Below are 27,517 nucleotides of genomic sequence, written 5' to 3'. Positions count from 1 at the left end.
TCCCTATCTGGCTCTATCTCCGCCGCCGCCGCTCACATGCTCCGGGCGGGCGATGCGGCTCCCCGCGTCCCGCTGAGCGAGGCCGCGCTGCACCGCGCCGGGGCTGCCCTGCGCCGGGCAGGGGGGGGCTGCCTGCGCCGCGGCGGGCCCTTCCCCCCCGCCACCGCCGCTTCCACCCGTGGGCGGGGTCTTTTCTTTTTCCTTTTTTTCGTTTTGTACTATTTTATTTTATTTTGTTTTATTTTATCGGGGTTTATTCGGCTCGGGTTTATTTTTGTTTTATTTACCCCTCCTGGGAAAAAAAAAAAAAAAAGCCGCCGCTCCCTGCACCGACCCCCGCGGCGGGCTGGAGAGGCTGATGCGGCCGCTAAGGTAAGCGGGGGCGGGGGGCTGCGCGGGGCCCCCCGGCAGCACGCTGCCCCCGGCTCCCTGCATGGCCCTTCCTCCGCGGGACCTGTTGAGGCTGTCGCTCCCGGTCCCCGGCTGCCTGCTCCCTCCCCAGCCGACAGGAACCACGATTCTTCCCGTTTTCTCTGCCCAGCTCGCTCCCTCCGTCCGGCTTGATGCTAGCCTGGCGTGCATGCGGTTATTCATTTATCCTTCCTTCTGATGGTTGCCACTAAAAATGCACCCTGCTGGGCTAAGTCAATGGAATAATTCCTTGCAGACCACTGATGAGAACCAAAAATACCCTCCCCAGGATTTTCCCCTTTCCTTTGGATAGCTCATCACGGGGCTGATCGTGATTATCGAGACCGGAGCGCTTCATTTGCGGAGACACAAAGCTTTCCCTTAACTCCCGTGGCTGCAAAGCGCTGGGGTGTTCGCAGGCTCCGAGGGAAAGAAAGAGGGGGTGACAGCTGGACAGATGTGGGACATGGGCAGGGACGGCCACATCTGTGCGCAGGGAGAGGACGGGCAGCTGGAGCGTGTCTGGCCGGGGGGAGACTTTGCTGCTGCTGAACCGAGTCCGTAAATAGCCCATAACCTCAGCCAGGAGCCGAGGCAGGGGCACAACATAGTCCTCAGCCAGGACATTTTGGAGGCATCAGCCCTAGCAGCCCCTGTTGAGGCTTGTTTCCACTCTTGGGACCTGCACGTTGCCCTTCCTAAATATTATATATATTTAAGGAAACCGGGCTGTGTTTGCAAGACAGGTGCTTTTTGTTGTGGTGGTGGTTGCAAGGCAGGAGATGAAAGTTTGGTGGTGTTTTGATGTGATTCTTGATTGCTGCCTGTTGGAGTAATTGCATCGCAATTGCTCAGAGGTAGAATCAATTTCCCCAAATTGAGATTTTAATGGGAGCTCGCAAGCTGCTGTTATGTCATGTGGTTTAAGGCGGCGTTGGATTGCATTTATTTTATAAATTGGATAGTTTTGCAGGCGGCGCAGGGATAACAGCACCACCCAGTGGGGCCGCAGCCCCGGCCCAGCCCAGCCCAAATCCAAGCCCAAACCCAGACCCAAGCCCTGCCCCAGCCCCAGCCCCAGTCCAGCCTAGTCGCAGCCCAATTCCAGCCTCAGTCCCGGTCCCAGCCCAGCCCGGAGCTGGGCACACCTGGGAGGACTCCTGGTGCCACCTCTGAGCTGCTCCGCCCCCCCCCCCCCCCAAAAAACTCCCACTTTCATTTGCCAAAACACCTATAGAGGTGCTGGATTAAGGTTGTTTAATTATTTTTTTTCCCCATAAGAAGGAATGTTCTCTTTCTCAGATATTCAGCAAAAAGTTTTAAATCGGCTGAGGACACTGTCGCTTAGGGTTCCACTACCAAGAGCGTAGGAAAGGGGTCCTGCAGTGGGCTGTATTTCTGGCCACTGCTGTCAGGAATTCACAAAAGAAGACCTGGGAAAGGCAGTTGGGTTTCACAAAGCTTTTTCCATAGGATACTTTAAACACCCCTTTGTCAAAGGGCCGAAGATGTAGATTTGCAAACACTCGATGCTATCTCCCACCTTTAAATGAGATCCAGGAGATGTCCTTAGCTGACCTGTCGGTTAGACGGGGGAGAATTAGGGAGCTATGTTTGCACTTTCTCAAGATACCAGTAGCTTTTAAAAGCAGCAGAGAAAAGCTGTCCCATTACATGGAGTGTTTTCTGTCTCTGCTGATAAAACACCCAGTTCTCTGCAATTCTTCCGTGCTGCTTATTTTTTGGCAGTTCAGATTTATCCATCTTTTCTGCTGAGCTGACTTTTGGCCATTTGAACTTGCTCTTGGGAACCTCCCAGCCCACCTTCTTCTTTTATTATTTTTTTTTTTTAGAGGGGAGCCCAGATGTGAAGAAGTTACACTAAAGAGATAGTGCTTTATATTTACCCCAAAGATGAGACTGGGCCAGGAAGACCAGCTCCCTGCAGGGAAGTAAATATACAAATGGTGAATTCCAGCCAGCCCTCCAAACACTGCCGAACAAGGGATGGTTACATCCTCCCCTGTGTAGGAGTCAGGCCTCACCCCACAGGGCTTTGCAAGCAAGGGAGAGACACGAATGAATGCCACCAGTCAAAAAAAAAAAAAAAAAAAAAAAAAAAAAAAAAAAAAAGGTTGATGGGATGAACTCTCTTTGCCTGAAAATATCCCTGCTTGTTTCACTTTCTGTCATGGGTGAAACTGGAAGCTTTCCACCAGTCCATCTTCCCTTCCCCTTGTCCAGCCTGCCTGGCTGTGAGCATTTAGGGGTGATTTTTATGGCTGTGAGCTTGGAACAGGCATTTTGAAGGGGGCGCGCACAGCAGGGTTACCCACAGCGACTTCAGTTGGGGCTGCTGTTAATCAGTTAATCTGAGGATGCAAAGGTGCAGGTCAACAAAATATTCCCACTATTTTATTTATTGGAGTTATAAAATTTTATTTTATTCCACCTTCAACCCACTGGCCTTTTTTTACACAGCCAGATTGGTGAATCTAGTGCTCACAGGGGCAGCTGCGGGGAGGTGGATTAGCTTAAACCAGCAAACTCTTCTCTGCACTTCGCTGCGCAGGAGTGTGTTGGCCTTCAAAGCCCAGCTCCATGCCATCACCTCCGCCTGCCCCATCCAGTTACTGCAAAAGTTCAGCGTGGGGCACTAATGAAACCTTGGGGGGACACTTTCCCTGTCAGCTGCCCTACCAGGAATTGTACTGCAAGGCAAAAGGTTTGTAGGGAAGGGGGTTTAGACGCATCTTCAGCAGCTTCAAGGCGTACAGCTCAGGGAGAGCGTCTGCTGGTGCTGTCAGCCAGGGAAACTGTAAAATGATGATAAAAAACCCTGTATGATGAGTAAAAGGAAGGTCTTTAAAATGAACTGCAGCGTTTCCCAGTATTGCAAACATCAGAGCTGTGGCTGTTACTTTAGAAAGATGAAGAGGGGTTTTTTTGTTTGTTTTTCCTGCTCAGAGATCTTTTTCTTTAGTAAGGGAACTTTTCAGAGCACAGGTGTTTGGGTTTACTTCCACGAACATTTCGGGATCAGTTGTCAAACCTCCCTAGACAACAGTTTGGGGATTTCCACTCCAAACTTCCTTTCTTCCTCCTTTAGGGAGCAATTTGCATTTTGCCGCTCACCCCAAACACGTATCATTGCACCACATTTCAGGATTAGCTTCCTGCGCAGGTGACCGTGCCTTACCCCAGCCCAGCCATGAGCAGAGCCCGTTGAAAGCCTTGTCCTGAGGCAGAGCAGGCAAAGGCACGTGCTGAAGCTGTGTGGAGATAGTTGTGTGAAGAGTGGCCACGCAGAAAGTTCATGGGAGAGTCAGGAGCAGACCAGGAGCCCTGACATCCATTTCTCTAACTACTAGTTACAGTCCTCAGAAATACCCATGTTTACTATTTTAGCCATATAATTACAGGTAGTGAATAATTCCATTAGGAAGGCTGTAAGGGGAGGTATCATCTGTAAACCTTAGGGTTCAAATTAGACATGTTCATTCAGCCCTGTTGAAGCCCACGGCCATACACGGTGTGATGCAGGGCAGAGAAAAGTTCAGACGAGTGATTCCAGCTGTGTTTCCCCTGGGAACTGGGAATCTTTCTGCTCATCCTGCAAATACCTCCGAGAATGCTATCAGCTCTTCACCCCTCCATAACACCACCAAACACGAGAATCAACGCGCAGCTGACCACGGAGGTGCCTTTGCTCCCGGAGCTGAGCCGCTGCTCAGCGTAACTCCGGTGTGCCTCAGAGGTGTTTGCATTTTAGCGGTGGGCGGTTTCCCACATACTGCTTGCAAAGAGCATCAGGCTCGGCACTGCCCAAATGGGGAGCCCCAGCCAGGCTCTGAGAAGGAAAGAAGCTGGGGAAAATGCAGTCGCTCCATGTTTCCAAGCCTAGATATCCCTGTTAAGCAAGGCAGGGATCTGAATTTCCCATAGACAGCGATTTCAGTAGGTGATTTAAAGTCCAGGTCTTTGATTCAGCTAATCAGAAAGGTAAAGGTAATTTGAAAAACGTAGGAGGGGGAGCAGGATTTCAGAAACCCACCTTATTTGGGGCCTTTTCCTGCTCTGCAGTTACAGTTTGGACACATCTGTTGTTTTCTCCAGCGAAATCCACTGCTTTGATCGGTGCCAAAAACAGCAATCCCATTTGCAATGCATGATGCAACTGAGCAAAATCAAGGAGAAATTTTTACAAACTGGCGCCAGGGGCATTGGACCGTTGCTTTATGGCAGTGCAGTTTTCCCTTCACCAAAGGCAGAAGATCCAACAAGGGTCTTATTTTAAAAATAATGCTTCAAACTGGATTTCAGTCTATCATTGCAATGTGTTAGCTTGCCACAAAACGGCAATACCGAAGTGGCACTTTAGGTCAAACAATAAAACCAGCCTCCCAGCAGCTATTTGGCAGCTGGCTTTTAGAAGTTCGTAATTCAGATGTTTTTTTGAGTTAAAAATAAATAGATCATGCTATATGTTATCAGCTGGGATAACAGCAGAAGTGATGTTTTTCAGATTGAAATAAAAGCAAAAGTTGCATTGCAAGAGGATGGGGTGAGAGCAAGAGGAAGGGATTTGGGGTCTGAAATCCCATCTCCTGGATCTTTTCCCCCTGCCTGGGCTCTCCCCAGCTCATGGACCTTCTCCCTCCTCCCACCAGGCCCGTTCCAGCTTCCCCAGGCCTTTTCCGGCTCCAGCTCCCTACACATCCCATCAGCAGGCATTTTTTCTTGGGCGATAGCAGCAGCTGGCAGGGTTTGGACATGCTTGCCCCTGTTTGATATCCCCCACAACGAGGTGCTTCGAGTAGGCATTCCTCCCATGCTGCCTTTGCTACGGGTCTGGATCTGGCCTGCCAGCTTTCATCTTCTGCCCAGCACAGTCTGGCACTGTCTGGCAGTTCTTCTGCACACAGAGCTCCCTCTGACTTTAGTGGACATCATCTGAGCGCAGCTGTAGGAGGATCAGGACCAAAACACATCTCCAAGTCAAGCAGGCAAGGCCCCAGGATTTTTGGATCCCATCTGGGTCCCCAGGTGGAAAAGCTTCAGCATTGTAATTCCTGTTGCAGCCTAGATAAAGCCCCAGTGATGTTCCTCCTTCGTTTGGAGGCTAAAGGGCTCAAACCCCACAAGGAGAACTAGATAGGTATTAATAGTTATCGTTCCTTCTTGGATATTTGCTCCCATTTCCTCTTCCTCGCCTCACCCTCCATGGGATACCTGTTATAGCTAAATCAAGATTCAATCTGCGACAGGGAGATCACAAGCTGTCACTGGAGACTTTAAGCTACCATCACTCCAAAAAGCATCCTTAAGGGTATTTGTGAGGCAGAAGAGAAGGGGATTTCCCAGGACAGCTAGATGTAAAGTCAAAGAGCATCCCAGGCCTATACCAAGCTGCAGGAGGAAAAACACGTTGTTAAAGGGCATTTACAGAGTTGGGAGGATTGGGTAAAAATAACAGCATCCTTTTCTTTGCATAAGGTCCCCAAGAAAAAGGAGATGAAACATTAGGATGGCAAGGGGGGACTTAATCAAAGGAGAGCTAATGATCTAAAGCAGGGAAGTTAAAGCGTATTAATTAAAGCGTATTACACCCGTAGGCAATCTCATTCAGAAGTGAAGGTGTCTTAATTCACTGTGGCTAAAACATCCTTCAAGGGAAATTTTAAAGAGATCCAAGTGGGCTGTTAAGGTGATGCCTCCCTCCTGGCCTCCTGGGTGGAGCAGCCCCACTGCATGGTGGAGCTTCGGATCCAATCTGCTCACCGCTCCTGTGGCATCGCAGGAGGTGGACAAGAGCAGGATTTTTAAGCCCAGCAGCCCAACGCCTGTGTGCTTTGAGCTGCTGCTCCACCTGCTTGGTCTGTGAGCAGGGAGGGTGCTCCCAGGGCTGCCATCTGCCCGGGGGCTGCTCAGAGGGTCTCTAAGGGGTGCTTATGAAGTGAGAGCCCCAGAACAACTGTACCAACACAACTGCTGAGACTTTCTCCCAGCGAAAGCGGAGCATCCGGGACTATACGCAGGCTGCAGACCAGGCTGAGGTCCTGAGAGAGTGTAGGTACGTGTTAGTCCTCTCCATCAGTCCTCAGCAGGCTGGCAGCTGGATTTGGGGACTCCGAACCCTTGTCCCCCTTTCTGAGGACTATTGGTCTAATGATAAGGATCTATAAGACTTGCTGTTCCTTAGTCATCGGGGATTACCTCACTGCTGCCAGTGCCACTGCCAGTGCCCGTGTGGGTGAATGACCTGGAAAGGTTGTGAAATGCTCACACTTACGGCGCAGCTGGGGCTGGGACAGCATGGAGGAGCTCCCTGTGCCGGGGGGGCTGGCCGTGCCCCAGCAGGCGGGGGTCACAGCATGGCTCTCGCATCCCTGCCCTGCACGAGCTGCCCAGCATCTCCTTGCCTCAGTTTCCCCCCTTTGCTCTACGGTGGCCTCTTTGCTCCAAACGGCTTAATCTGGAAGAAACCCAAAGCGAAGTGCTCTTGTTAGGCCCAGGGGAGAGAGCCAGGGAGGGCGCGCTGGCTCTGCTGCGACCTCGATGGGGCGGGAGGAAGCCCCCCCCCCCAAACAGCAACAGCGCTGCGGCGCACGGCAGCGGGCAGACAGGGCAAAATCGCCAAAGCCCTTCCCGCTGCCCACCCCCGCGGCGTGGGACCCCCGCCACCCCCCACCCCGACCCCCATCCCTGTGGGGCTGCAGCCACGGCCGTAACCCCCCGTGCGGGTGTCCCAGCGCCCCCTCCCCGCCGCCCCCGGTGCGCAGCGCGGCGCCGGCTCCCCCGCCCCGCCCGCCCGCCGCAGGAGCATGGCCGGGGAGGCGGGCGGCCGCGCTCCGGAGGGGAGGAGGCGCACGGAGAGGATGCAGACATTGGAAGGCAGCCGGGATGATTGATGGTTTGAGCTGTTTTGTAATGGGAGGGGAAGGAGAGGAGGAGGAGGAGAAGGAGAAAAAGTCCGTGTAATCTTTCAGTGCGGAGGCCACCGGAGCCCGGAGCTGGGGCCGCCCGTCCCTGCATCGCTCCTCGGAGCCATGTGGGGCTTTTGATTTCCCCCTCCCCAATTCTTTTCTTTCGATTGATTTATTTTTCCCTTTTGTTTTTTATTCCCCCTCTCCCTTCTCTTTTTTTTTTTCTTTTTTTTTTTTCTTTCTTTTTAAACTCTTCTTCCAGGGAGAGGATAGTGGTTAAAGCTCGAGCTGGATGGATGGGTATGGGGAGAGGGGCAGGATCCACAGCCCTGGGACTTTTCCAAATCCTCCCTGTCTTTCTCTGCATCTTCCCTTCAGGTAAGGAACAGCCTCTTTATTTTGAAGAATTTTTTCCTGTATTTCTCGCAGCCTTTGGACAGCCGCCTCCATTCCCCGTCTCTGGGCCTCTTTCTCTCTCCCCCTCTCTGCAGCAGTTTGCCACATGTTTAAAATAAGCAAGTGGGGCTCAGTTTTGGTGGTGCCCCCCCCCCCCCCCCCCCCCAATCCCTTTTCCCAAAGCATTTGCGCTGGGTGTTTTTCCTTGACCTCATCTTCTTTGTCTCCCCGCTGCCTCATCCCACAAGGAAGGAGATGGTGGAAAGCAAAGCGATCCCGGGCGGAGGCAGCCGGGGGTTGTTGCTGACAGCGGCAGGCAGGTTACGTTGTTCTCCCGTTCCCGTGTGTGCTCTGTGCCTGGCGGGGGGGGGGCGGGGGGAGCACAGGACGCGGGACCCCCACGTGAACGCCCCAGATGCCAAATTCCTGCCCGTGAGTGCGGTGGGGGGTCCCCGCTCCGAGCCCGCCTGGAAGGGAAGAGCCAGAAAGCTGTTGCGGAGGGGTAAGGGGGGGTCGTTGCTTTGTGATTGCGGGAAGGTGGGGGGTCCGGGGGGGTCGCAGGGCCCCGCGGAGGAGGGAGCACGGCCCGGGGCTCACCTGGGCCAGGCAGCGCGGCGGGCGGCGGAGGATGCGCGGGCGGCATGGAGCGCCCCCCGCGCCGCGCTGCCCCCCTTCCCGGCCTCGGGCCGGGCGTTTCGGGGGGCTTAGCACCATTATTTCGTTGGAAAACACCCTCTCGGGCCAGAGCACCGGAGCCGTTGTGCTGTCCGGGGGTGGGATGGCAACCAAATGGTCCCGCAAGCATCGGCTGCCCGGCCGAGCCCTCCCCGCGCACCCCCGGCCGCTCGCACCTACTGCGGGTCCCCGCGCCCCCCCTCCCCACCCCCGGTTTGTTTGTATTGTGTCAGAAAAGGAGAGAATTTCAGAATTACAGCTGAAAACGCCATCTGTTTCCAATGAATCCCCCATAGTTTTTCACAATGTTTTTGGCAGATCTCTGCCTGCAAATTCCTTCAAGCCCTGAGTGCTTGTTTTTGTTGGGGGAGGGGAAACCCAGTCCACAGAGGCGGATTTGTTCCTTCCAAAACTCTCCAGTTTCTTTACCTCCTTTTTTTTTTTTTTTTTTTTTTCATTTGCAAGGGGTGGGGGGGGAAAGGGGAGAAAGCAGGAGTGAGAAAGAAAAGCTTTAACGCTTAAATCTCCCCGTTTATCTTGCTAGTTTAGTAAACCTTTCCCTGTCTTTTTTTTTTTTTCATTTATTAATTTTTAAATCGCCTCTGCCTTTCTTTTGCATAACCGTAGGTGAAGCCGTCTTGCAGACACATGTAGTAAATAAATAAATAACTGCTTTACGCCCTTCCTTCCCCCCCCCCCCCCCTTTGCCCTCTTAGCCTTATAGCAGGAGAGCGAGCCTTTTCAGCTCTGCCCTTAAGACTGAGATGTCCCTGCGGACCCCACTTCTCCCGAGGGACTTCCCAGCAGGCTGGAAGCTGAACCCCTTGGTTTTTTTTCTTTTTTTTTTCTGGAAACTCTGGAACTGCTCCCATATGTGTTGCTTAACGCCCTTTTCGGAGCGGTTGAGTTGCAAAGCGTTGAGGCTGTGAGATTTACGGTGCAAGAAAGAACTTGATAGGAGATCTGGCTGGCTGCTTTGTTTGATTCTCCCTTCAGCAGTCAAATAAGGTGCAAAGAACTGGCAGAACGAGGCGATCCGGAGCCCGCGGGAGCGGGGTGCAGGCGGAGACGGTGCTCCCCATGCGCAGGGCTGGGAGCATGCCGGGGGCTTTCGTTGAAAGCTTTTTGGGGTGGGAAGATAGGAAAAGGAGGGGATTTATTCCGTGGCATATCCTTTGCCCCTTTTTGCCTGTGCTTCCTGGGAATTTGTGGGTTCCCAGCAGGTTCCCAGCCCTGAGGAAGCTTCGCGCTCCTCCTGAGAGCCCTGGGTGAGCGGGACTGCTGGAGGCTGCCCAAGCGGGCACTTGGCATGTCAGATCAGTGTCTCGCTGAGTCCTGCCCTATTTATTTATTTGCTTAACCCCCCCACATACACCCCCCAGGCTGGATTCCCGCTTGTGCTGCTCTCACACCAGTGGCTTCACCCTGCTGCCTCCTGGGCAGCCCCCACCTTCGAGCACCCTTGGGCTGGGATCACCAGCGTGGGTCATCTCTGCGTGGGTCAGGGTGGCCGCTGAGCGTGGGGCAGCTGGAGAAGGAGGTTTGGGCAGAGCAGGCCACTGCGGACAGTTTCCGACAGAAGTCCTGCTCAGTGCCCAGTCCCAGCATCGGGTGCTCATGGGTGCTCTCCCCTCCCAGCTGAGACCCTGCTTTCCCCGGGGGGGGTTGGCAGACCCCAGCCCCTGCCTCCCATTAAGGGCTGGGCTGAGTTTTCTTGCAAATCCTTTTGTACCCTTTGTGCTTTCAAAATCTGGCCCTGCGTGTCTTGCCGCAGATGTCAGCCTTTGCTCTCCCCCTCGTACTCTGGTTTGCTTTGGCTTTCCCCGTTTGTCTTTAGTTTTGCTGTTCTGGCTGTAATACACTCCGGCCTCCAAAAAAAAATTTGGGATTTTCTGCCCTTGGTCTATCCAGGCAATGTGGTTGATTCCAGATAAGGATCCCTCCCTACTGGAGGTGTATTGGATCGGTTGATAAATGGCTTTTGTCTCGGTGGCAGGGAGGGAAGTGATCACAGCATTAAGCCGAAATTGAGCAGGGGGGCTTAGAAGCTGTTAAAACAACCCCCCCCCCCCAATGCTGCAAATGGGGAGTCGGGCTGGGGGCCGGGGAAGGTGGTGGCAGAGGAGGAGCGCGCCTCTGCGGGTTGTTGTCAGGGCAGAGAAGAAGGGAGGATTTCAAACGTAAACCTGGAAATATTTTGGCTTCCCTGTTTTGTTGCTTACTCGGAGCTGGTCTCGTACTTGGAACAGGGAGTTCTCTGCAATTGCCAGCAAGGCTCGTTGTGGGGCTGGAAGGAGGCGCCTTGCGTTTAATGCAGATGGGGTGGATATGTTGCTTTTTTCCACAGAAAATCCTGAAATTCCCAGCCCTTGGTTACTGAGAACAGGGGGAATGTTAAGAATGACTTTGGATTTATCATGGCAGCAGCTGAGGTTTCCTTCTTTGTGGCCTGAACAGCTGTGTTGAGTTGGATGTGCACATGAAAGCGCTCACAGGGCTGGGCAGCCATAAAAACTTACTAACCTGGGGGCTCTGATCTCCCTGCACCAACCTGCTGTCCCCAGAGAGCCAGGCTGCAGTGCTGGATCTGGCCCCAGTGACAACAAGTTTTGCTGGCTCTCTTCTGGCTTCCTGATGGGCACATCCCATAAAATAACCGTAGGCTCTGGCAGGGTGGTGTATGGCCCAAGCGAGCCCCTCCTCAGCCCATCAGTCCCTCTGGGGACCCCACAGCTGAGCCCTACAGCTACCAAAGGATAAGTGCTAGTGGGACAGCAAAGAAGGTCAAAGACAAGGGGGGTTGGTCCATCTGGTTGGGTTTGATTGGGTTTGATTTGCTTTTCCCATTGGAGCAGACTCTGAAGCAGGAATAAGGGGGAGTGTGGGAACCCACGAGCAAAAGAGCATTGGGGTCCCAGGTGGTGTGGAGGGGGCTGGGGTGAACTAAGGCTGCTGCAAGCCAGGAGTGATGCATGCTGAGGCGATGGGGGAGGGGTTTGGGGGAGGATGAGGGATGCTTGGAGATGCGGCTGTGGTGGGGCAGGTGATGGGACGCCCTGGCCTTTTTCTGGCTGCCCTAGCAAATGCTGTCCTGATGCTGCAGATCAGAAGTGAGCTGTGCAGGCAGAGCCCTGCCTGGCTGTGCACAGCACCCGGAGCGCTCTTGTAAGAGGAGAGCCCCTAAATGCCTTTAAAAAGCTTTGTACCCTGCACTTGGCAACTACTGGGATGAAAAGAAGAAGATATTTATTCCCTTGTCCCTGGGCTCTCAAAATAACAGGGCGTTCGATTGTAGCCTCAAGATTGCTTTGCACTCAAGTGCAGTCCGGCTGAGTAAATCACTGCTTCACCAGCTGAAATTCCTGCAGCAAGGGGGAGAATTGAATTATGGCCAACTGCAAAACCAGATGCCATCCCCTTGATGAAGTCATCGGGCTCTTACTGCAGAGAACAAGCTGGCTCCTACACACACGCAGCCCTCGTAGGCGCAGACTGAGCCGCTCTGTCTAACAGCTCAGCCGTGGTGTGCGGGGCAGCTGGAGGCTGGCACTTCTGCCGATGCGAGAACAGTAAGTCCTTCAGGGTGGAGCACCAGAAGGGTGTCGAGTCCCGCTTTCCACTGCATGAGCATCCAAGGCAGTCTGGCCATTTAATTCCCAGCAAGCAGAGCTGTCCCTGCATGTGCGTGGTTTTTATGGGTCAGGCAGAGAGCAAGCTTCACTTGAGCCCAAAGTATTTTCTCCTCCCTCGGTTTCCTCTCCTTCCTGGACAGCTGTTGACTTTGGTCCCCAAAGCCCTAGTAATGATCTATGGCATTTTGGTTTTCAGACAAGCTACCTTTTTTTCTCGCTGTGTGACACGCTCCAGCCGGCCCTCTCTGAGATGACAGGGACATGTGGCAGGGCATATTAGGGACAGATCTTGGCTCTGGGCTTTGCCGGCCCACAGCGATGTGAGAGCATCACTGTGCTGGGGATGGGAAGGTGGGGAGCAGCGGGACTGGAGGGGTGGACTCCAGTTAGAAAGTTACTTTTTCTCTTAAAACGAAAACCTGAGCCCAGGAGGGCCAGCAATCGGATGCATTTGAAAATAAATAAACCTCTGAAGGTCTGTGGCTGTGAAGGAGGAACAGATATTGTGGCTTCCGTGGGGCATGAGTGATGGTGAGTGAGTCTGGTGCCAGGTGGAGCTAGCCTACAAGAGGGGATCCACTAGATCCCCTGTGTGCCCGGGTGCAGCTCCAGCATCAGTCAGGTGCCCACTTGGGTTTTCAGTGGGCTCATGGGGCTGCTGCTTGCCAGCCGGGCAGCTGCCACCCCACGCCCTGTGCGCAAACCAACGCCTCCGATTGAGATGCCGCAATTTTTTGGCAGGCATTTAATTGTATAAATTTGCCTCATCCAGATTTATGTGCTCCGGGCTTCTCTCCATCTACTTGTTTCGTGTCTCATTTACCTCTCCGTTTGAAGGGTTGAAATTTCACAAGAACACGGTGGGGATGATTATTCCTAGAGGGAATCCACACCTGTGAGCAGAAAGCGTTTCCTTGCCAGCCCTGCCGCGGCCCGGGCGAGGGGGAGGAGGGTGAGGGACCCACTGCCACACCTGGGGGGCCCTGGGGCGCTGGTGGGTGGCAGCCGTGCCTTCAAAGGCACCCTGGGAAAACAGCTTAGGCGTGGGGAGAGTGATGTCTGCTGCAAACCCAAAGTACTCGGCGATGGGGGTGGCTGGCAGAGGTGGCCTTGCCTGGGTACCACTGCTTCAGAGAGATGGGGACATGGGTGGTGTTGGCTGGGGGAGGGAGCGGTGGGTAATGCTTCATGCACAGGAAGAGAGCGAATCCACCTCTCTTCCCAGTGGGCTCATCTTGGGTGAAACCCTTCACGTCCTCAACATCCTCATCTGTAAAATGGACCACTCCCCTCAAGGAGATTTGCCGGCTCTTGAGGACTGTTGGTGAAAGCAGCTGGGCCCTCCCCAGCCGGGAAAGTCAGGTGTGCAGCTCCAGCACCGCTTCCCAGCCCACAGCACGCCATGGCGGGCAGCCAGCTTCGTTAGCACCCTTCTGCAGATGGAGAATCAGAGATTGCTTCCCTCTCTCCTTGTCCTCCATCCGCCAGCTTGTGGTGGAGCAAAACCTGCATCCTCTGAACCATCCTTCCTCTGAGCAGGTGAAAGCTCAACAGTTGCGGCAAAGGCAACGCTGAAGCCTGAATCCCAGGATGAAGTTTTACGAGCAAAGTCTGTGTGTGACTGTGGCTGCTCCGGCTGTGAAGGCTGGTTCCTCCTTTCAGCCCATCACGCCTCCTGAACTTCCCAAGGGTTGCTGGTAATTCTCAGAGCAGCATCGCCAGCCACTCGTGGCCTCAGCTGCAAGCTCCATGATTGATGCCCTCTCCAATGGTGTCTGCTCCCCCTTCTCCCTGCGTGGGGATGTGGAGAGAGCCTGAAGGAGCAGGGAGGGGGGCTGGGAGAGATGCATTCGCCCCCGCTGAGCATGCCGGGTCAGTGGTAAGCTGACTCTGAGTCAAAAGAGCTGACTAAGTGACAGGAACAATCAAGGGCTCCTTCGGCAGCATCCAACGGTTTGTGCCGTAGCTGGCGAAGACACTGACTCTGCTTTTTTCCTGCCTGTGCTTGCCCCGTGTCTCCGCACGCCTGGAGAGGAGAGATGGGGGCCGTGAACCCGGCACTGAGGACAAAAGGGAGTTGGCCGCGGCAGGTCCTGCAGATGCTTTAGTGACTGACACAGGCTGAAACGGGAAAACTCCTTCTGTGTCCCTCTTTTGACTTAAAAGGATCTGGAGAGAGCCTTTCCCCAGCAAGACAAGGACCGGGTTAGGAGATGCTGCGTGGCTGGAGCTGTGGTGGCAGGGACATCCCGAGTCACGCTGTCAGTGCGTCCTTTGCCTGGATTTAACGCATCGGCTGCTGTTGCCGGTGGAAGAGAGCCCAAACCCCCGCGGGGAAGGTGGCCCCTCCGAGCCACCCTCCCCACACACGCCCTTGCAAAATATGAGCTCCAGCTCTTTAAGAGTCAGGTTTATTTTTCTCCTTCAGTTCCCTCCTCCGGGTCCTCCCCCCACTTCAGTGCAACTGAAACCTGATCTAATCCCTTTGCACATGGGTAATTTATTGGTCTATTGGGCTTTTCTTGATGGCAAATTGCATTGTCTTTCTTCCTGGGTTGAGGCTTTGGAGCAGTTTGCTGCATTCCTGCAGCTCTTTTCTCAGGGCTGATCTTTCACACCCCCTCTGAGCACAGCCAAATCAGTTTTATTGGGCCTCTTTGTTATGCAAACAAGGCAATAATAACCAGGCTATTATTCTGCAAGATTGTGCTTGATTAACAGTTCAAAGGAGGTCGCTGGAAGAGCCCCGTGCTGCCATCGCGCACAAATCCCTTCCCGCAGCTTGGGTCAGGTGGCCCTTGGGTCCCCCTGGCCCCGCGGTGCCCGGGGGGGCTGCGGGAGAGCTGCCCCTGCCCATGGCACCCCATCCATCAGGGCTGCGGACCGCTCCAATGGGCTTCTTGCTCTCCCTGGTGTGATAAGGCGCCGGCTGATGCGTGTCGTAGAACCATAGAATAGTCTGGGTTGGAAGGGACCTCTAAAGGCCATCTAGTCCACCTCCCCACAGTGAGCAGGGGCGTCTCCAGCAAGAGCAGGTTGCTCAAAGTCCAACCTGACCTTGAATGTTTACAGGGATGGGGCATCTACCACCTCTCTGGGCAACCTGTTCCAGTGCCTCACCACCCTCATTGTAAAAAATTTCTTCTTTATATCTAGTCTCAACGGGCATCGAGATGGCTGGCACATGAGGTGGCTTGTGTAGACTTCCCTGCTAGGACAGGGACAGTGCGAGGGGCTGGACGCAAAGGGCTGATGTTTTCCATCCCCTTTGGTTTTGTTTTGGACTTCTGAAGCCTTGCTGGAAGGGATCGCATCAGCCAGGCTTTTGAGGAGCAATGTGATTTTTTTTTTTTTTTTTTTTTAACTCTTTGGGGGTCATCTTGGTGTTGGTGGTGACTGCTGTCTGCCCAGGAGTTGAGCAGCCCACACCTTGAATCTGGTAGATGTTGCAGGTATTTAGCACCTCCAAGAATTGCGCCTTTCCTATTGAGGTGTCAGCATAAATATGTTTATTTAGATTACTTAAATAAATATGTGTTCAGGAGCCTAAGCCTAGGTGCTCAGATCTGAGGCCAAAGGCAATTACATTTTACTGTGTTCTCAAAAAAAGCCTTTTACTGCATGTGTGAGGCTTGCACATCTACACTTCAATCTATGTATTTGGAAAGACGCGGGATGATGTATTTGCATCACATGTGGGTGATGAAATACTTTCCAGCCCGTTAGTAACCAAGAGGATATTAAACAACATCTCTTAGCAGTGAGCACTTTAAAATTAACAGGTCTGGTTAACATACACCCAAGAGTCTTAAAAGAATTGGCTTTTGATTACTGAAATTAATTTCCAGTAATTCTCTTTGCTACAGAAATTACAGGAGAACAGATGAATTGTTGATTTTGTACTGGTTTTCTGAAAGAGCGTGATTTGGGTAGAAGAAATCCAGGTAACCTGATACCAGCTGAAGGGAAAAGAGGGGGGCACTGATAATTAAAAGGCTGTTAAGGTTAGATGTGTGCATATAATATGTTTGAACACTTAATTTTAACAGCATGTAATATCATGTACCAACGACAAGGGCAGAGCAGTGGGGCCGGGGTCGCATGATACCCCAGGCTCCTGAGCATGCGTTTGGTGGGCCATGGGATGCTTGCTGGATGGAGGACTGGTGCTTTGCAAACCGGGTGCTCTGGAAAAGGTCTTGGCCAAGCAGCACATCTTGGTGCCTGCTGCGGTGCAGTGGCCCGGCGAAAGGGGTGACCTTGGGAGAGCAGTGAGCGTGTGTCCAGCATCGGTGTCGCCTGGCGGGGTGGTAGGTTTTGCAGGAAACAAGCCTGCTGGAGGGAGGTCTGATGGTAGAGCTGGGCAAACACCTTCCAGTGAGAACTTAAAAGTGCAAACCGTTTAGCTTATCTAGAAGATTGACAAGTGACTCGATTGCAACGTGTAAATATCTTTGTGGGAAACATACTGGTTACTAGCGGACCTTTTACTGCTTCGGAGAAAATCACTGGTTCTTTTTATGTCCTTACAATGAAGTCAGATAAAATCCACTTAGGACCAAGACCCGTGTTTTGTAAAGGTGATAAACTCCTGAAACAGTCTGCTGAGGAAAGGGGTGGCTTTTCAGCCCATGCAGACCACAGAAGTCCTCATGGGAGGTATACCTGAACAAACATGGGGCAGGGGGCTACGCACAGGGGGCTGTCTTAGTCCCGATGATTTAATGATTACTTCTGGCGTTAAACTTACTGAAACCATTGGTTTCAAGATACTGAAGGAAATTCTGTCCTTGGTTTAAGTGGCACCAAGGCCTTGAAAGGAGAAGGTGATAGGGAGGTTGGGAGGTGGCTGAGCTACCAGGGGTTGAAGTCACCCGTCCCTGGGATGAAGGACCCCTTTGCGATGGACAAGGGTGGTGGCATCACCCAGACCCAGGGGTGCCTCTCAGATCCCAGGAGAGCCTTGCTGGGTTCCTGCTTGAGAGGGATTTATTTCCGTGCTAAGTCATCTGTGGTTGAAAAGCAGATCCATTGTGAGTCGATGGAAAATAGATTATGCGAAATTGAATAAACATCATTTCTTGGCCTGGGTACAGATGAGCCTGCACCGCTGTGCCAAAGCTGCTGCCAGAAGGGACGAGGCAAGGCGTGCTTGTCAGGAGGGGGAGAGGGTTGTGTTTGCTCTCCTCCACAGCCTTTATCGGCCACGGTCCCTCCCCAGCAGCGGGAGGGGGTTGCCAAACTCGGTGGCCACTGGTGTGGTTGGAGAAATGTCTATGGGAAAGCCCAGGCGTGAGCAGCCCGGGAGGGCGTGCAGCCCTGCTCGCAGGCTGCCTCTGCTGCTGCGGCACCTGGCTTTGGAAATCTGGCCTTATATGGGGCCCTGAGCGAAACAGCAAAAAGGGAATGGGTGCCAAAACCGGAGCGATAACATCTTAAAGAAGAACGCTCCCCCTTCAGGCCCAGGGAGGAAGGAGATGGGCTTCCCTGCCCTCAGTTCTGTTGGATTTTTTTAAACTCGGTACCTTATAAAGTCACGCGTGACCCTGGGCAGTGTTGCAGTGGGGGATGCTCGGCATGGGGACGCGTTCAGCGCTGAGTGTTGGAGGGCTGCTCTGTAGGCTGCCACAAGCTCATGCCGGAATCTCCTGATTCAAGCGAATTAAGCATGTCCTTAAAGAACAACAGGCTATGGCTTCGTTCCTATTAAAAAAAAAGTCCCCTGTACGCAGCAGCTGAAGGGCTGGAGCAGCCAGAGCGTGCAGCAGCCTGGGCTCTGCAAACGGCTGGCTGGGTGGGATGCTTTGCACGCTGCATCCTGGTGCCTGAGCGAGCTGTCAGGTGAAGTGGGGGGTGTGGGTCCTGCACGGCCAGGGACATGTCTTCCAGCTCCTCCTGGGGCTATGCTGGCAAGTCTGACTGCAGTGACAGCGTGTTCGGCCGCATGCAACCTCAAGGTATCCTCTAGCTGTACATTAGCATAACTACTAGGAAAGCAATGATTTTAATTGCCTCATGCCACAACTGTTTGGGATAACTGGCAATAGTGGGACTAGTCACGCTCCTGCACGCTTTTTTGACTCCTGCCTTCCACTGGGAGGGTCCTGGGGCATCTGCAAAGCTACGCTCACAGTATCTCATCACAGGGAGTGAGATGCATTTTCCTTATTTTCCGCCCTGATAAACCCACACCCACACCACGAGCATCTTGCCCTGAGACGCCCCTGCTTGCACTCCCTGTGCCAGCAAACTCGCTTGCTCCTGTCACTCTGACTGTGCTACTGTGTGCAGCTGCCAGCATTAAATACCATCCCTTACTTCTCCCTCTGGGTTTAGGCACTGTGTTAGCTGTAGCGTATTGCAACAGCCATGTTTGAATGTATAACCTTCCGAGCCAAGGTGGGCAGCACTGGGGAGCCGGGCTTTTTTGCGTGCTGGTAACAAGACATTGTTTGCATCCCATTTCTCACCTGGGAGAAGCAATAATACTCCTTTGCAACCCAGCTGGCTGTGATGGGAAGCCCGCTGATAAGCAAAATGTCTTTGGTGGAAAACCACACTCTTGGGGTAGAAAAGAAAGCGGTATGAAATAATAAATATTTCTAAATTTGAGCCATACAGTGCAGAAGGCTTAGCAGAAACATGAGCCCATGTCCCAGGTCAAAAGCCTGTGACCAAGTCACCTCTGGTCAATGACGAGTTAAAGGCTTTCCACAGAGCTTCTTGCAGGTTTAAATGAGATGCTGCCAAGACAAAACAGCTCCTGGGTTCTTGGTGCTGTTGCTAGCATCTGAGTTTATTAAACACGAGTTTTAAAACTGTGAGGAACCTGTCACCATTTCCTATTTGCGCTTGACTCTTCTTGGAAAGGGAGAGGAGACAGGCTTGTTTCTTAAAGCTGGACTGCTTAGTGTTTTATGGCCCCGGTCTCCCTTTCTGATTTTCCAGCACCAACTGTGTTTAGGTTTCCAGCACTGCAATGTTTAAAACTAAAACATACTGTTTTCCCTGAAACAATACTGGGGTTTGTAACTTTCTTTTTAAACAAATCTGAAATGGTTTTGGCACAGATGCCTTGCCAGCCTCCTTCTAAGCAAACCCCGAGACAGTAATATACGTATATGCCTGCGAGAGGCACCATGAAAGCATCTGGAAATGGTGGGGCTTTCCTTCTTTCTGCTGCCTTTTGTGCCTAAGCCCATCCTGTCTCCAAGCCCTCCGAGGGGGTCCATTAAGAGGAGATGAAGGAAAACACCGTGAATTTTAAGTGGTGTGAGCCTGGGTTGGCCCAACAAGACTCCAAATTGGCAGGGGCAGAGCGGTGTCTGTGCGGTGTGCAGCGATGCCCATGTGCTTTTCATACAGCTGCTTTCGAGGCTGCTCCAGGGAGGCCCCAGGGGGCAGAGGCTGTGGAGGGAAAAAGCAGGATTTGAATTTTCTTTGCCTTACTCCGCCTTGCCAGCAAGCACTGGGGCTCTGGCTGGGCAAAAGCCCTGCTGCCTTCGCCTTCGCCTCCGCGTGGGCAACGCAGGCGGGCACAAAGGGGAGGCGGGGGCTCAGCTGGCATCCCTGCACCCTGCCGCACCGGTTTTTCTCCTCCACCTCTTGTTCTCTCTCAGTGGGCTGTGGTGGGGAATGGGCTCCTGGGGCTGGGCAGAGGTGTGCAGCAGTCAAGAAAGAGGTTTTTTGGCTCCTGGTTCTTTCCAGGGGCACGGGGTTACTGGCAGGCGCTGCTCCCAGCGCTGCTGCAGCCATGAGGATGGTGAGGTGGCCGCTGGCTCTGCTGCAGGGGTGGTCACGTACAGATCCTGCTCTAACCTCTGCACGTTGACGTGTGGCTGGGGCACAGCGGCCGTGCTGGGGCTCAGTTTCCCCATGCCCACAAAGGAGGAAAAGGAAGGTGGACGGATTTTTGCGCTGGTAGAGCTCGGTCTGGGCACAGTGCACGGGAATTTGTGCAGCACAAAGCTGTGAATTTCAAACCCTAAAAAGGCATTAAAAACCCAGCTGCATCTCCCCCCGCATTAATGATGCTGTCTTATCGCTGCTAATGACTATGGCCCATTCTTCCACACCCTGGTTTTCCCCCAGGAGCATTAATCTAAAAGGGGGATGCTCTTTGCTTTCTTGGCTGAAATTGGGGCAGATCCTGTTGGTTTCTTTGGCTTTGATGCATGAGAGTTGGGTCATGTGAGAGGGTCACAACTGGCGAGCGAGGCCTTGTCACGCGGTAGAGCCAATGTCATGAGTTTGGTCTGTGGGAGGAGGACACCAACCTCTTGCCGGGGGTAGGGTTGGGTGTCCCACACGCAGGCATGCAAGCATTGACCACCTTTGTTTTCCTCCCCCTCCCGCAGTGACTTCTCCATGCAAGATCCTCAAGTGCAACTCTGAGTTCTGGGCGGCCACATCGGGCTCCCACCACCTGGGCGCGGAGGAGGTGCCTGAATTCTGCACGGCGCTGCGCGCCTACGCGCACTGCACCCGCCGCACTGCCCGCACCTGCAGGGGTGACCTGGCCTACCACTCCGCCGTGCATGGCATAGACGATCTCATGGGGCAACACAACTGCTCCAAGGATGGCCCCACATCCCAGCCCCGCCTCCGGACGTTGCCCCCCGGGGATAGCCAGGAGCGCTCTGATAGCCCTGAAATCTGCCACTACGAGAAGAGCTTTCACAAACACTCGGCCACCCCCAACTACACCCACTGTGGGCTCTTCGGGGACCCTCACCTCAGGACTTTCACAGACACTTTCCAAACCTGCAAGGTGCAAGGGGCTTGGCCGCTCATAGACAATAACTACCTGAACGTTCAGGTCACCAACACGCCGGTGCTGCCTGGCTCCACGGCCACCGCCACCAGCAAGGTGAGCCTTGGGCATGTCCCTGTGCGCAGAGGTGGGCAAGGGCAGAGGTGCTTCTGAGCAGCCTTTCTTTCCACTGTCTCTCTCCTCTGCCATTCGCACATCTCCTTGGGGAGGGTAAGACCAGGTGGGGGCTCCTCTGAATTTGAGCATTTGGCCCTAAATAGCAGACACCCATCCTTCCTTTGTCCCCACCTTCACGTAAATGGCCTGTGGTTTCTCCCGGAGCACATCCAGCCCCATCACGGTTAGCAGGCTGAGATGCTGCAGCTCAGAGGGCCATCACGGCCAGAGCGAGGGATTGCAAATTAAAGGGCTCCACCTGGGCGACTACCAGGTGGTTGTGAACAGCCAGACCAGGAATGATGGTGGCATCTTTTGGAGGACACCCAAGGTCCAAGCAAACCCAGGACTGCCCTCCAGGGAGTTTCCAGATTGCAGGAAAAACCCTGGAGAGAGCTGAGCTCCTCACGCTGTGTTCCCCTCTGCCCAGGCTCGTTATTGTCTCTGTGGTTTGCAGCCCAGTCGAGGCATTTTGTGGGGCACAGTCTGTTCTGGATGTGCTTTGACAGCCTAAAATAAACATCCTGAAGGTACAAGGCAAACACTGAGAAAACCCAAGTGAAAATATGCTGCTGTGAAAATGTGCAGGACTTGTGTGGCACGGCCTCAGCTTCAGGAGGAACCTGGAGCTGATGAACTATTAGTGTTGCTCCATGGTGCACAAGCTCTGAAGTTAACAGGCCACTTGGTATGCCAAAAAAGGGGAGGCTTAGCAGGAAGCACCCTCTTGCTTTTGGAAGTGTCCTGTCCTACTGTGGCTGGGACTTCTGCTTCTCCCTGCATGTGGGGAGAGGAGAGAAGCAAATTTAGGGCAGGGACTGCTTCTCAGCTCTGTTTGACCTTTTTAGCTTGAACTAGAGCTGGCATTTTGGTTTTGGCCTGTCCCTAATAAACCTTAAAGATACTTAATGATGTTCGCAACTCCTTACCTACCAGAAGACATCAAAACCTGCTGAAACTTGAAAGGAAGTCTGGCTTGAGGAAACTGGTCCTTAAGGACCCCAGGGAACTGCAGCTTCTAGGCTGGATCCCAAGGTCACCATCTTAATTGAGCCTTTTCACCATTATCTGCCTCACGGGCTTGCGGTGAGGAGTTAGTCATGAGATCTGCAGCATGAGCTGTGGAAAGCACTACTGGGTCATTGATAGAGGACCATGTGCTGCTGGAAAGGATGGGAGCCTCTCGGTCCATAGGGCTCTTTTGTGTTTTTGCACAAAACCCCATGTTCTCTGGTGTGCCCTTCTTCCGCCAGCCAGAGGCAGGGCCGGACCCAGAGGAGGTAGCAGGAGGTCCATGCAAGGGGTAGTGCAGTTGAAACCCAGCACACGGTGGTGCCTCATGACAGGGCCGAGGAGGGGAGAGAAAGGCTGCTGCAGGGCTGGGAGCATCTGGGCACTCAGCAGAGGAGTGGGTGGGGGAGAGGGACATTGCCAGGGCTTTGGACAGCTCTGGGCTCCTCACCAGCACCACTGGGAGCAGAGGTGCTGGGAGCCACCAGCGTGCCCAGCCCAGTCCTTGGGGAGCCTGTTTTTCCCTTCACACTCAGCCTTTGGGCGTACCTGCCCTGAGGCTGCTGGAACTGTCTCTACTCCAGTCCTGCCCCACTGGCCAGGTCTCAGTCTGCCCCTCCATGGGTGCCATGTGGCAGGAGGCTCCCCCTACCACTCCTCCTTCATGGAAAGAAACACAAGATGAAGAGCAAGTCTGCAAGAAGTGAAGAGGAAGCATAGTTTGCATGGGAAGAAGAGCAAGTTGCATTTACTCTTCCTCCTTCTCATCAAGCCGTCCCACCAAAGCCGGGTCAGCAAGGGAAAAGCAAGCACTATGAGGTCCTTCCTCCTGCAAGGGATCTGTGTTTGAGCCCAGAAAAGGGTGGGGAGGCGTGGTGGGCTCAGTCTGCGCCCTTATCACCCCTAGAAGGGCCTGCCCACTCGAATATGTCGAACACCTGTGTGTCTGCATGGTTGAGATGGAGCATGACGTGTTCTGAGGTCCAGAGGAGAAGACTCTTGTTGATCTGCAAGTGAGCAGGGAAAGGAAGAGGCCCAGCCCTTGGGATGTAAATGCCATGGGAGCCACAGGAGAAGCTCCACCACCTTTAGGAGAGTCAGGGCTTGTCCCCCTCTGCCATCTGCCAGGCCCTGGAGGCAAGACAGCGCTGCATGCATGGGCATGCTGCCACAGGCCTGTGAGTAGTGATACTCCACCCAGCTCTAGCTACAAAGGAGTGTTGGGCCTCGAGATAACAGCGCAGATCATCCAGGTGGTACGTTCAGTCCAGCCTCTGGGTCTTGCCTCCATACACAGTGTCCTCATCCCTGTGCTGAAGCAGGATGGCCATGCCTGGGTGCCTGAACGTTGAGGCAACTTCTTAGGATGAAGCACTGACCTATGAGCTGAAAGCCACATGCCCAGCCAGGCTGAGCAGACAGCTCCTCCACCTCCCATGCTCCCGGTGGTGGCCATATGCTCTCAGGTGGTCATTGCTCGTGGTAACCGTGTTCCTTTCTTTCCTCCCCGACAGCTCACCATCATCTTCAAGAGCTTCCAGGAGTGTGTGGACCAGAAAGTCTACCAGGCAGAGATGGACGAGCTCCCCGCTGCCTTTGCTGATGGCTCCAAGAATGGTGGGGACAAGCACGGAGCCAACAGTCTGAAGATCACTGAGAAAGTGTCTGGCCAACACATCGAGATCCAGGCCAAGTACATTGGCACCACCATCGTGGTGAGGCAGGTGGGCCGGTACCTCACCTTTGCTGTGCGCATGCCGGAGGAGGTGGTCAATGCCGTGGAGGACCGGGACAGTCAGGGCCTCTACCTGTGCCTCCGCGGTTGTCCGCTCAACCAACAGATTGACTTCCAGACCATCCGATCGGCTCAGACCACAGAGGGTCGTGCTCGCAGGAAGGGGCCCAGCCTGCCAGCCCCCCCTGAGGCCTTCACGTATGAAACGGCCACGGCCAAGTGCAGGGAAAAGCTGCCCGTGGAGGACCTCTACTTTCAGTCCTGCGTCTTTGACCTCCTCACCACAGGGGACGTCAACTTCATGTTGGCTGCTTACTATGCCTTTGAGGATGTGAAGATGCTTCACTCCAACAAAGACAAGCTGCACCTCTATGAAAGGACACGGGACCTCGCCCCGGGCAACACGGCTCCCTCGGGGGGACCCCCCGCCCTCTGGGTAGCACTGCTGTGTTTGAGTCAGGGTTGGTTGTACTTGTTGTAGAGGTTTGCTCCTTCACGCCACGGAGAGTGGGGAAAGGGGAGCAGGAGGAACCAGGGATGAGATGATCATGCTGGACCATGGGAGGCTGGGTATCAGGGCCACATGGGTTGTCCTCAAACCTCAGCCCCTCTCTTTGGCACCAGGTCCTCCACCTTCCCAGCTCTTGCCTGGGAGGAACATGCTGCCGATGGGACCAGTCAGGAGTTTTTGCTGAACTGTACCTTGTCTGGACCTTCCTCGCCTCCCCCTCTCCTCCTCTTCCTCTTCCTCCTCCTCCCAGTAGTGTGGGTGCTGAGGAGCCCCCAACTCCCTGTAGCGCTCTCCCACGTCCCAAAAATGCACGTGGTGACTGTGACCTTGGCGTGCATGAACATGGCTTTGTCTTCAGAGAGCAGAGCCCATGGGGAGGGCACAGAGCAGCCAGATGAGGCCAGACCTGGCCAGCACAGCAGGGTGGGCTTTCTGCTCACTGGGGCCGTGCTCCGCTTTTCAGGCATGTCCTGCTCTGCCCACAGCCCCAAGTTGCAGAAAGTGGTACAAGGGGCTGAAGCAATGATTGGGAACGGTCCCATGCTTGCCTGGCCACTGGTGCCAGTCATCTTCTGGGTGGAAGGAGGACACAGTCCTCAAGCCTCAGCTTGCATTTGCTGTGGTTCAAAGGGCATCTCCTGTTTTAGCCAGCTCATTTGGCTGATTCACTCAGTAGTTTTATTCCTGGCTCCCTTGTCTCTGCCTGGACCCACTGAGGACTCTTGATGGCAACGGGAGAAACCTGGCCAGTACCCAAGTGGTTTCTGCAACTTCTGCCCAGCGTTGGATGAGTTCCTCACACCATTTGCTCTCCGGTCCCCTAAAGCTGGCAGTGGGGAGGCTGCTCAGTGGGAGACCCGATCCGCACCTCCCTCCAGCCCTGCACCCACTCGCCTGCCTGCGGCTCGGCCGGGCCCTGGGATGGAGCAGGAGTGTCGCGCTCTGTTTGTTTGCTGCTAGGTCTCTGCTCCGCTCCTCATCCTGGGGACGCAACCTGCAACCCCATTGCAGACCAGTTGCACCTTAAGCCCTTCTGGGCTTGAATCAGAAATGGGGCAATGTTAGAAATCCAGCCAGGAGATGGGAGGCAGCAGAGCACCACCCCCCCCACCCCCCCCAAATGCCTCTAAATGTCTGTTCCCTGCCTTGAAACCATCAATAATCTCCTTCCCCCTCCACGTAGTGCTGCCCATCTCCTCCTGTCCATGATCCTCTGTGGTTCACCTCATCACTCGCTGAACAAACAGCAAGACCACCTTTGGTCTGCATCTTGGAGACCTCCTGATGGGTTTCCCCTCCTTTCCTCAGGGGGAAGTTCCCAGAAGCAAGCCCCAAAACGTGTTACTGTTGGGGGCACCTCCTGCTCTCAAGGGAGGTCTCTGAGCATGATGAGACAAGCTAGCACCAAAAGAGGTGGGAACAGGCTACATTTGGCAGTCTGAACTGGTGCCAAGAGGCAGCCTGGTGTAAATACTCAACGTGACTATTCATTGTGTCCTAACAGCTCTAGAGCTCCATTTGTAAAGCAGCAGAGAAATGCAAAATTGTGTCAATGGATGTAATTTATATTGTCTCTTTAATATATAGAGCCCTGGCATTGATCTCATGTGACTGTACAGATGAAGAGATGTAATTGGTTTTTAAATGTTTAAGGAAAGAAACGAAACGAAAATATGTGTTTACTACTTTGCTCCTTGCTTTGTTTGCTGGTGCCCCAGGTATTCTGTTTAGGGGAGATTTTGAAATAAGGATATCACAGTTTGGAAGCGCTGAGGAGAGCAACCACTGGATCACGGCACAGGACAGTTTAGTTTCCCAATGCACTAACTGCTCAGCTAGGCCTATTTGGACTTTTTGTTTCCTTTGTTCAACGATGAACCAAGTTTTTGTCTTCCCTGGAAATTCAAACCACAAGTTTTAAAAGCCAAAATTTGTCACTAAGTAAGAGGAAACATTTATTTCTTGCTGTGCTACCCCATAGATAACAGCAGCTCTGCAAAGCATCCCTCTGAAAACACAGTGCTTCTTGAAAGCAGTCTTAGCTGGCCAAGCCACAGCGTGCCAACAAGTCAATGCTTCCCTTAAGACCTCCCCTTCCTGTAAAGCAGTCACCCTACGGCACGATGCACTGTGGTTTAAGGGTGGTAATTTCCAGCCAAGGAGAGTCTGTTTAATTATGGTGTGGCGCAGTCCCACTGTCCAGGTGAGCACTCCAGTGGTGGCCAGCTGTTGTATGGTGGTTGGGGTATCCCTATTTTGGAAGCAAACAGTGAAGCACTTTATTTTGGTTGTGTTTGACCCAGTTCTGGTTAAAGGTGAAGTGTGGCCAAGAAAGACCCGATACTTGGAAAAAAACCCCCAAACAAACGTAGGCAAAGGCGGGGGGGGCAGTACAAGAAGGCCCCCCCACCACCTCCTCCCTGTGTTGAGACCCACGGGAGTGTCACCGTGTGTATATACTGTAAATTATTTATTGAGAGAAACGCAAGTAAAGTTTGAGGTTTTTTGACAATAAATGAGTGGGTCTCATTTTGTTCCCAGTGTGTTGGATGGTGCTGTTCACCGTGCAGGGTGTGAATGCTGCCCCATTTCTGCATTCGCTCTAAAGCAGCCGTCTTCTGCCTGTAACCCAGAGAGCCTTTGAAGAGCTCATTTCTGTCCTGAATTCTGAAGAATTTCACTCTGGCGCTCTGTCTGTAGCCAAATGAGAAAACCAAAAAAGGGGTGGGCTGAGAAAATACAAATAAACTACTGGAGCTAAGGAAAGGAGATGTGGGCGATGGAGTCCCACTGGGTACCATCGCCCTTTCCCTGCTCACCCGGCAGCAGGGACGTGCACCCCAATGATTTCCCCTCCTGGTGATCTCCCCTTTCCTGGGCATCACTCTTGGCCCCAGTTGGGTCTGTTACTGCCCTCTAATGAAAAAAACCAAAACTGCAATTTAATTAGTTTTCTTCTTTTAAAAAAGGTGAAAAACTCCTTGCCCCAGGCGCTGGGTCCGGGGAGATGCTGAGGCCGGGCCACCAGCACCAACGAAAAACATGTTATTTGGGCAAATCCATGCACAGACGCCCAGCACCAGCGGTCGGAGACCCAGCCTCCCCTCCCTCAGAGCCCTGAAGAACCGGCAGCTTTTGGGAAGAGCCAAACCCGCTCCTCCTGCCGCTGCTCGCAGTGCTGACGGAGCTTGGCTTTAGCTGAATCTGCAAAGTCACGTAAAAGCTGCCCGTAGGTCACCAGTGGTCCCCCGCTCATCAGCCTCAGGCAGCAAGCGACACCTGCATCTGCTG

At 53.5% G+C, this 27,517-nt stretch overlaps 1 protein-coding gene across 1 annotated transcript; it reads left to right on the top strand.

The window, feature by feature from the left end:
• Positions 1-289: 289 nt before the first annotated feature.
• Positions 290-27,401, top strand: RGMA (repulsive guidance molecule BMP co-receptor a). The gene is made up of 4 exons (XM_055793329.1): positions 290-372; positions 7,600-7,715; positions 20,398-20,909; positions 23,495-27,401. The coding sequence occupies exons 1-4, from the start codon at positions 359-361 to the stop codon at positions 24,194-24,196; spliced, it is 1,344 nt and encodes a 447-aa protein (XP_055649304.1). The 5' UTR covers positions 290-358; the 3' UTR covers positions 24,197-27,401.
• The last annotated feature ends 116 nt before the right edge of the window (positions 27,402-27,517 follow it).

Source organism: Falco peregrinus, chromosome 1 (assembly GCF_023634155.1).
Source record: "Falco peregrinus isolate bFalPer1 chromosome 1, bFalPer1.pri, whole genome shotgun sequence".
NCBI classification, from domain to species: Eukaryota; Metazoa; Chordata; class Aves; order Falconiformes; family Falconidae; genus Falco; species Falco peregrinus.
This window is presented reverse-complemented; position numbering and strand designations above follow the sequence as displayed.

Coding starts and splice junctions, on each gene's coding strand:
- RGMA (XM_055793329.1), top strand. Junction 7,716..20,397: donor TCTCTGCATCTTCCCTTCAG/GTAAGGAACAGC, acceptor CCCCTCCCGCAG/TGACTTCTCCATGCAAGATC. Junction 20,910..23,494: donor CGGCCACCGCCACCAGCAAG/GTGAGCCTTGGG, acceptor CCTCCCCGACAG/CTCACCATCATCTTCAAGAG.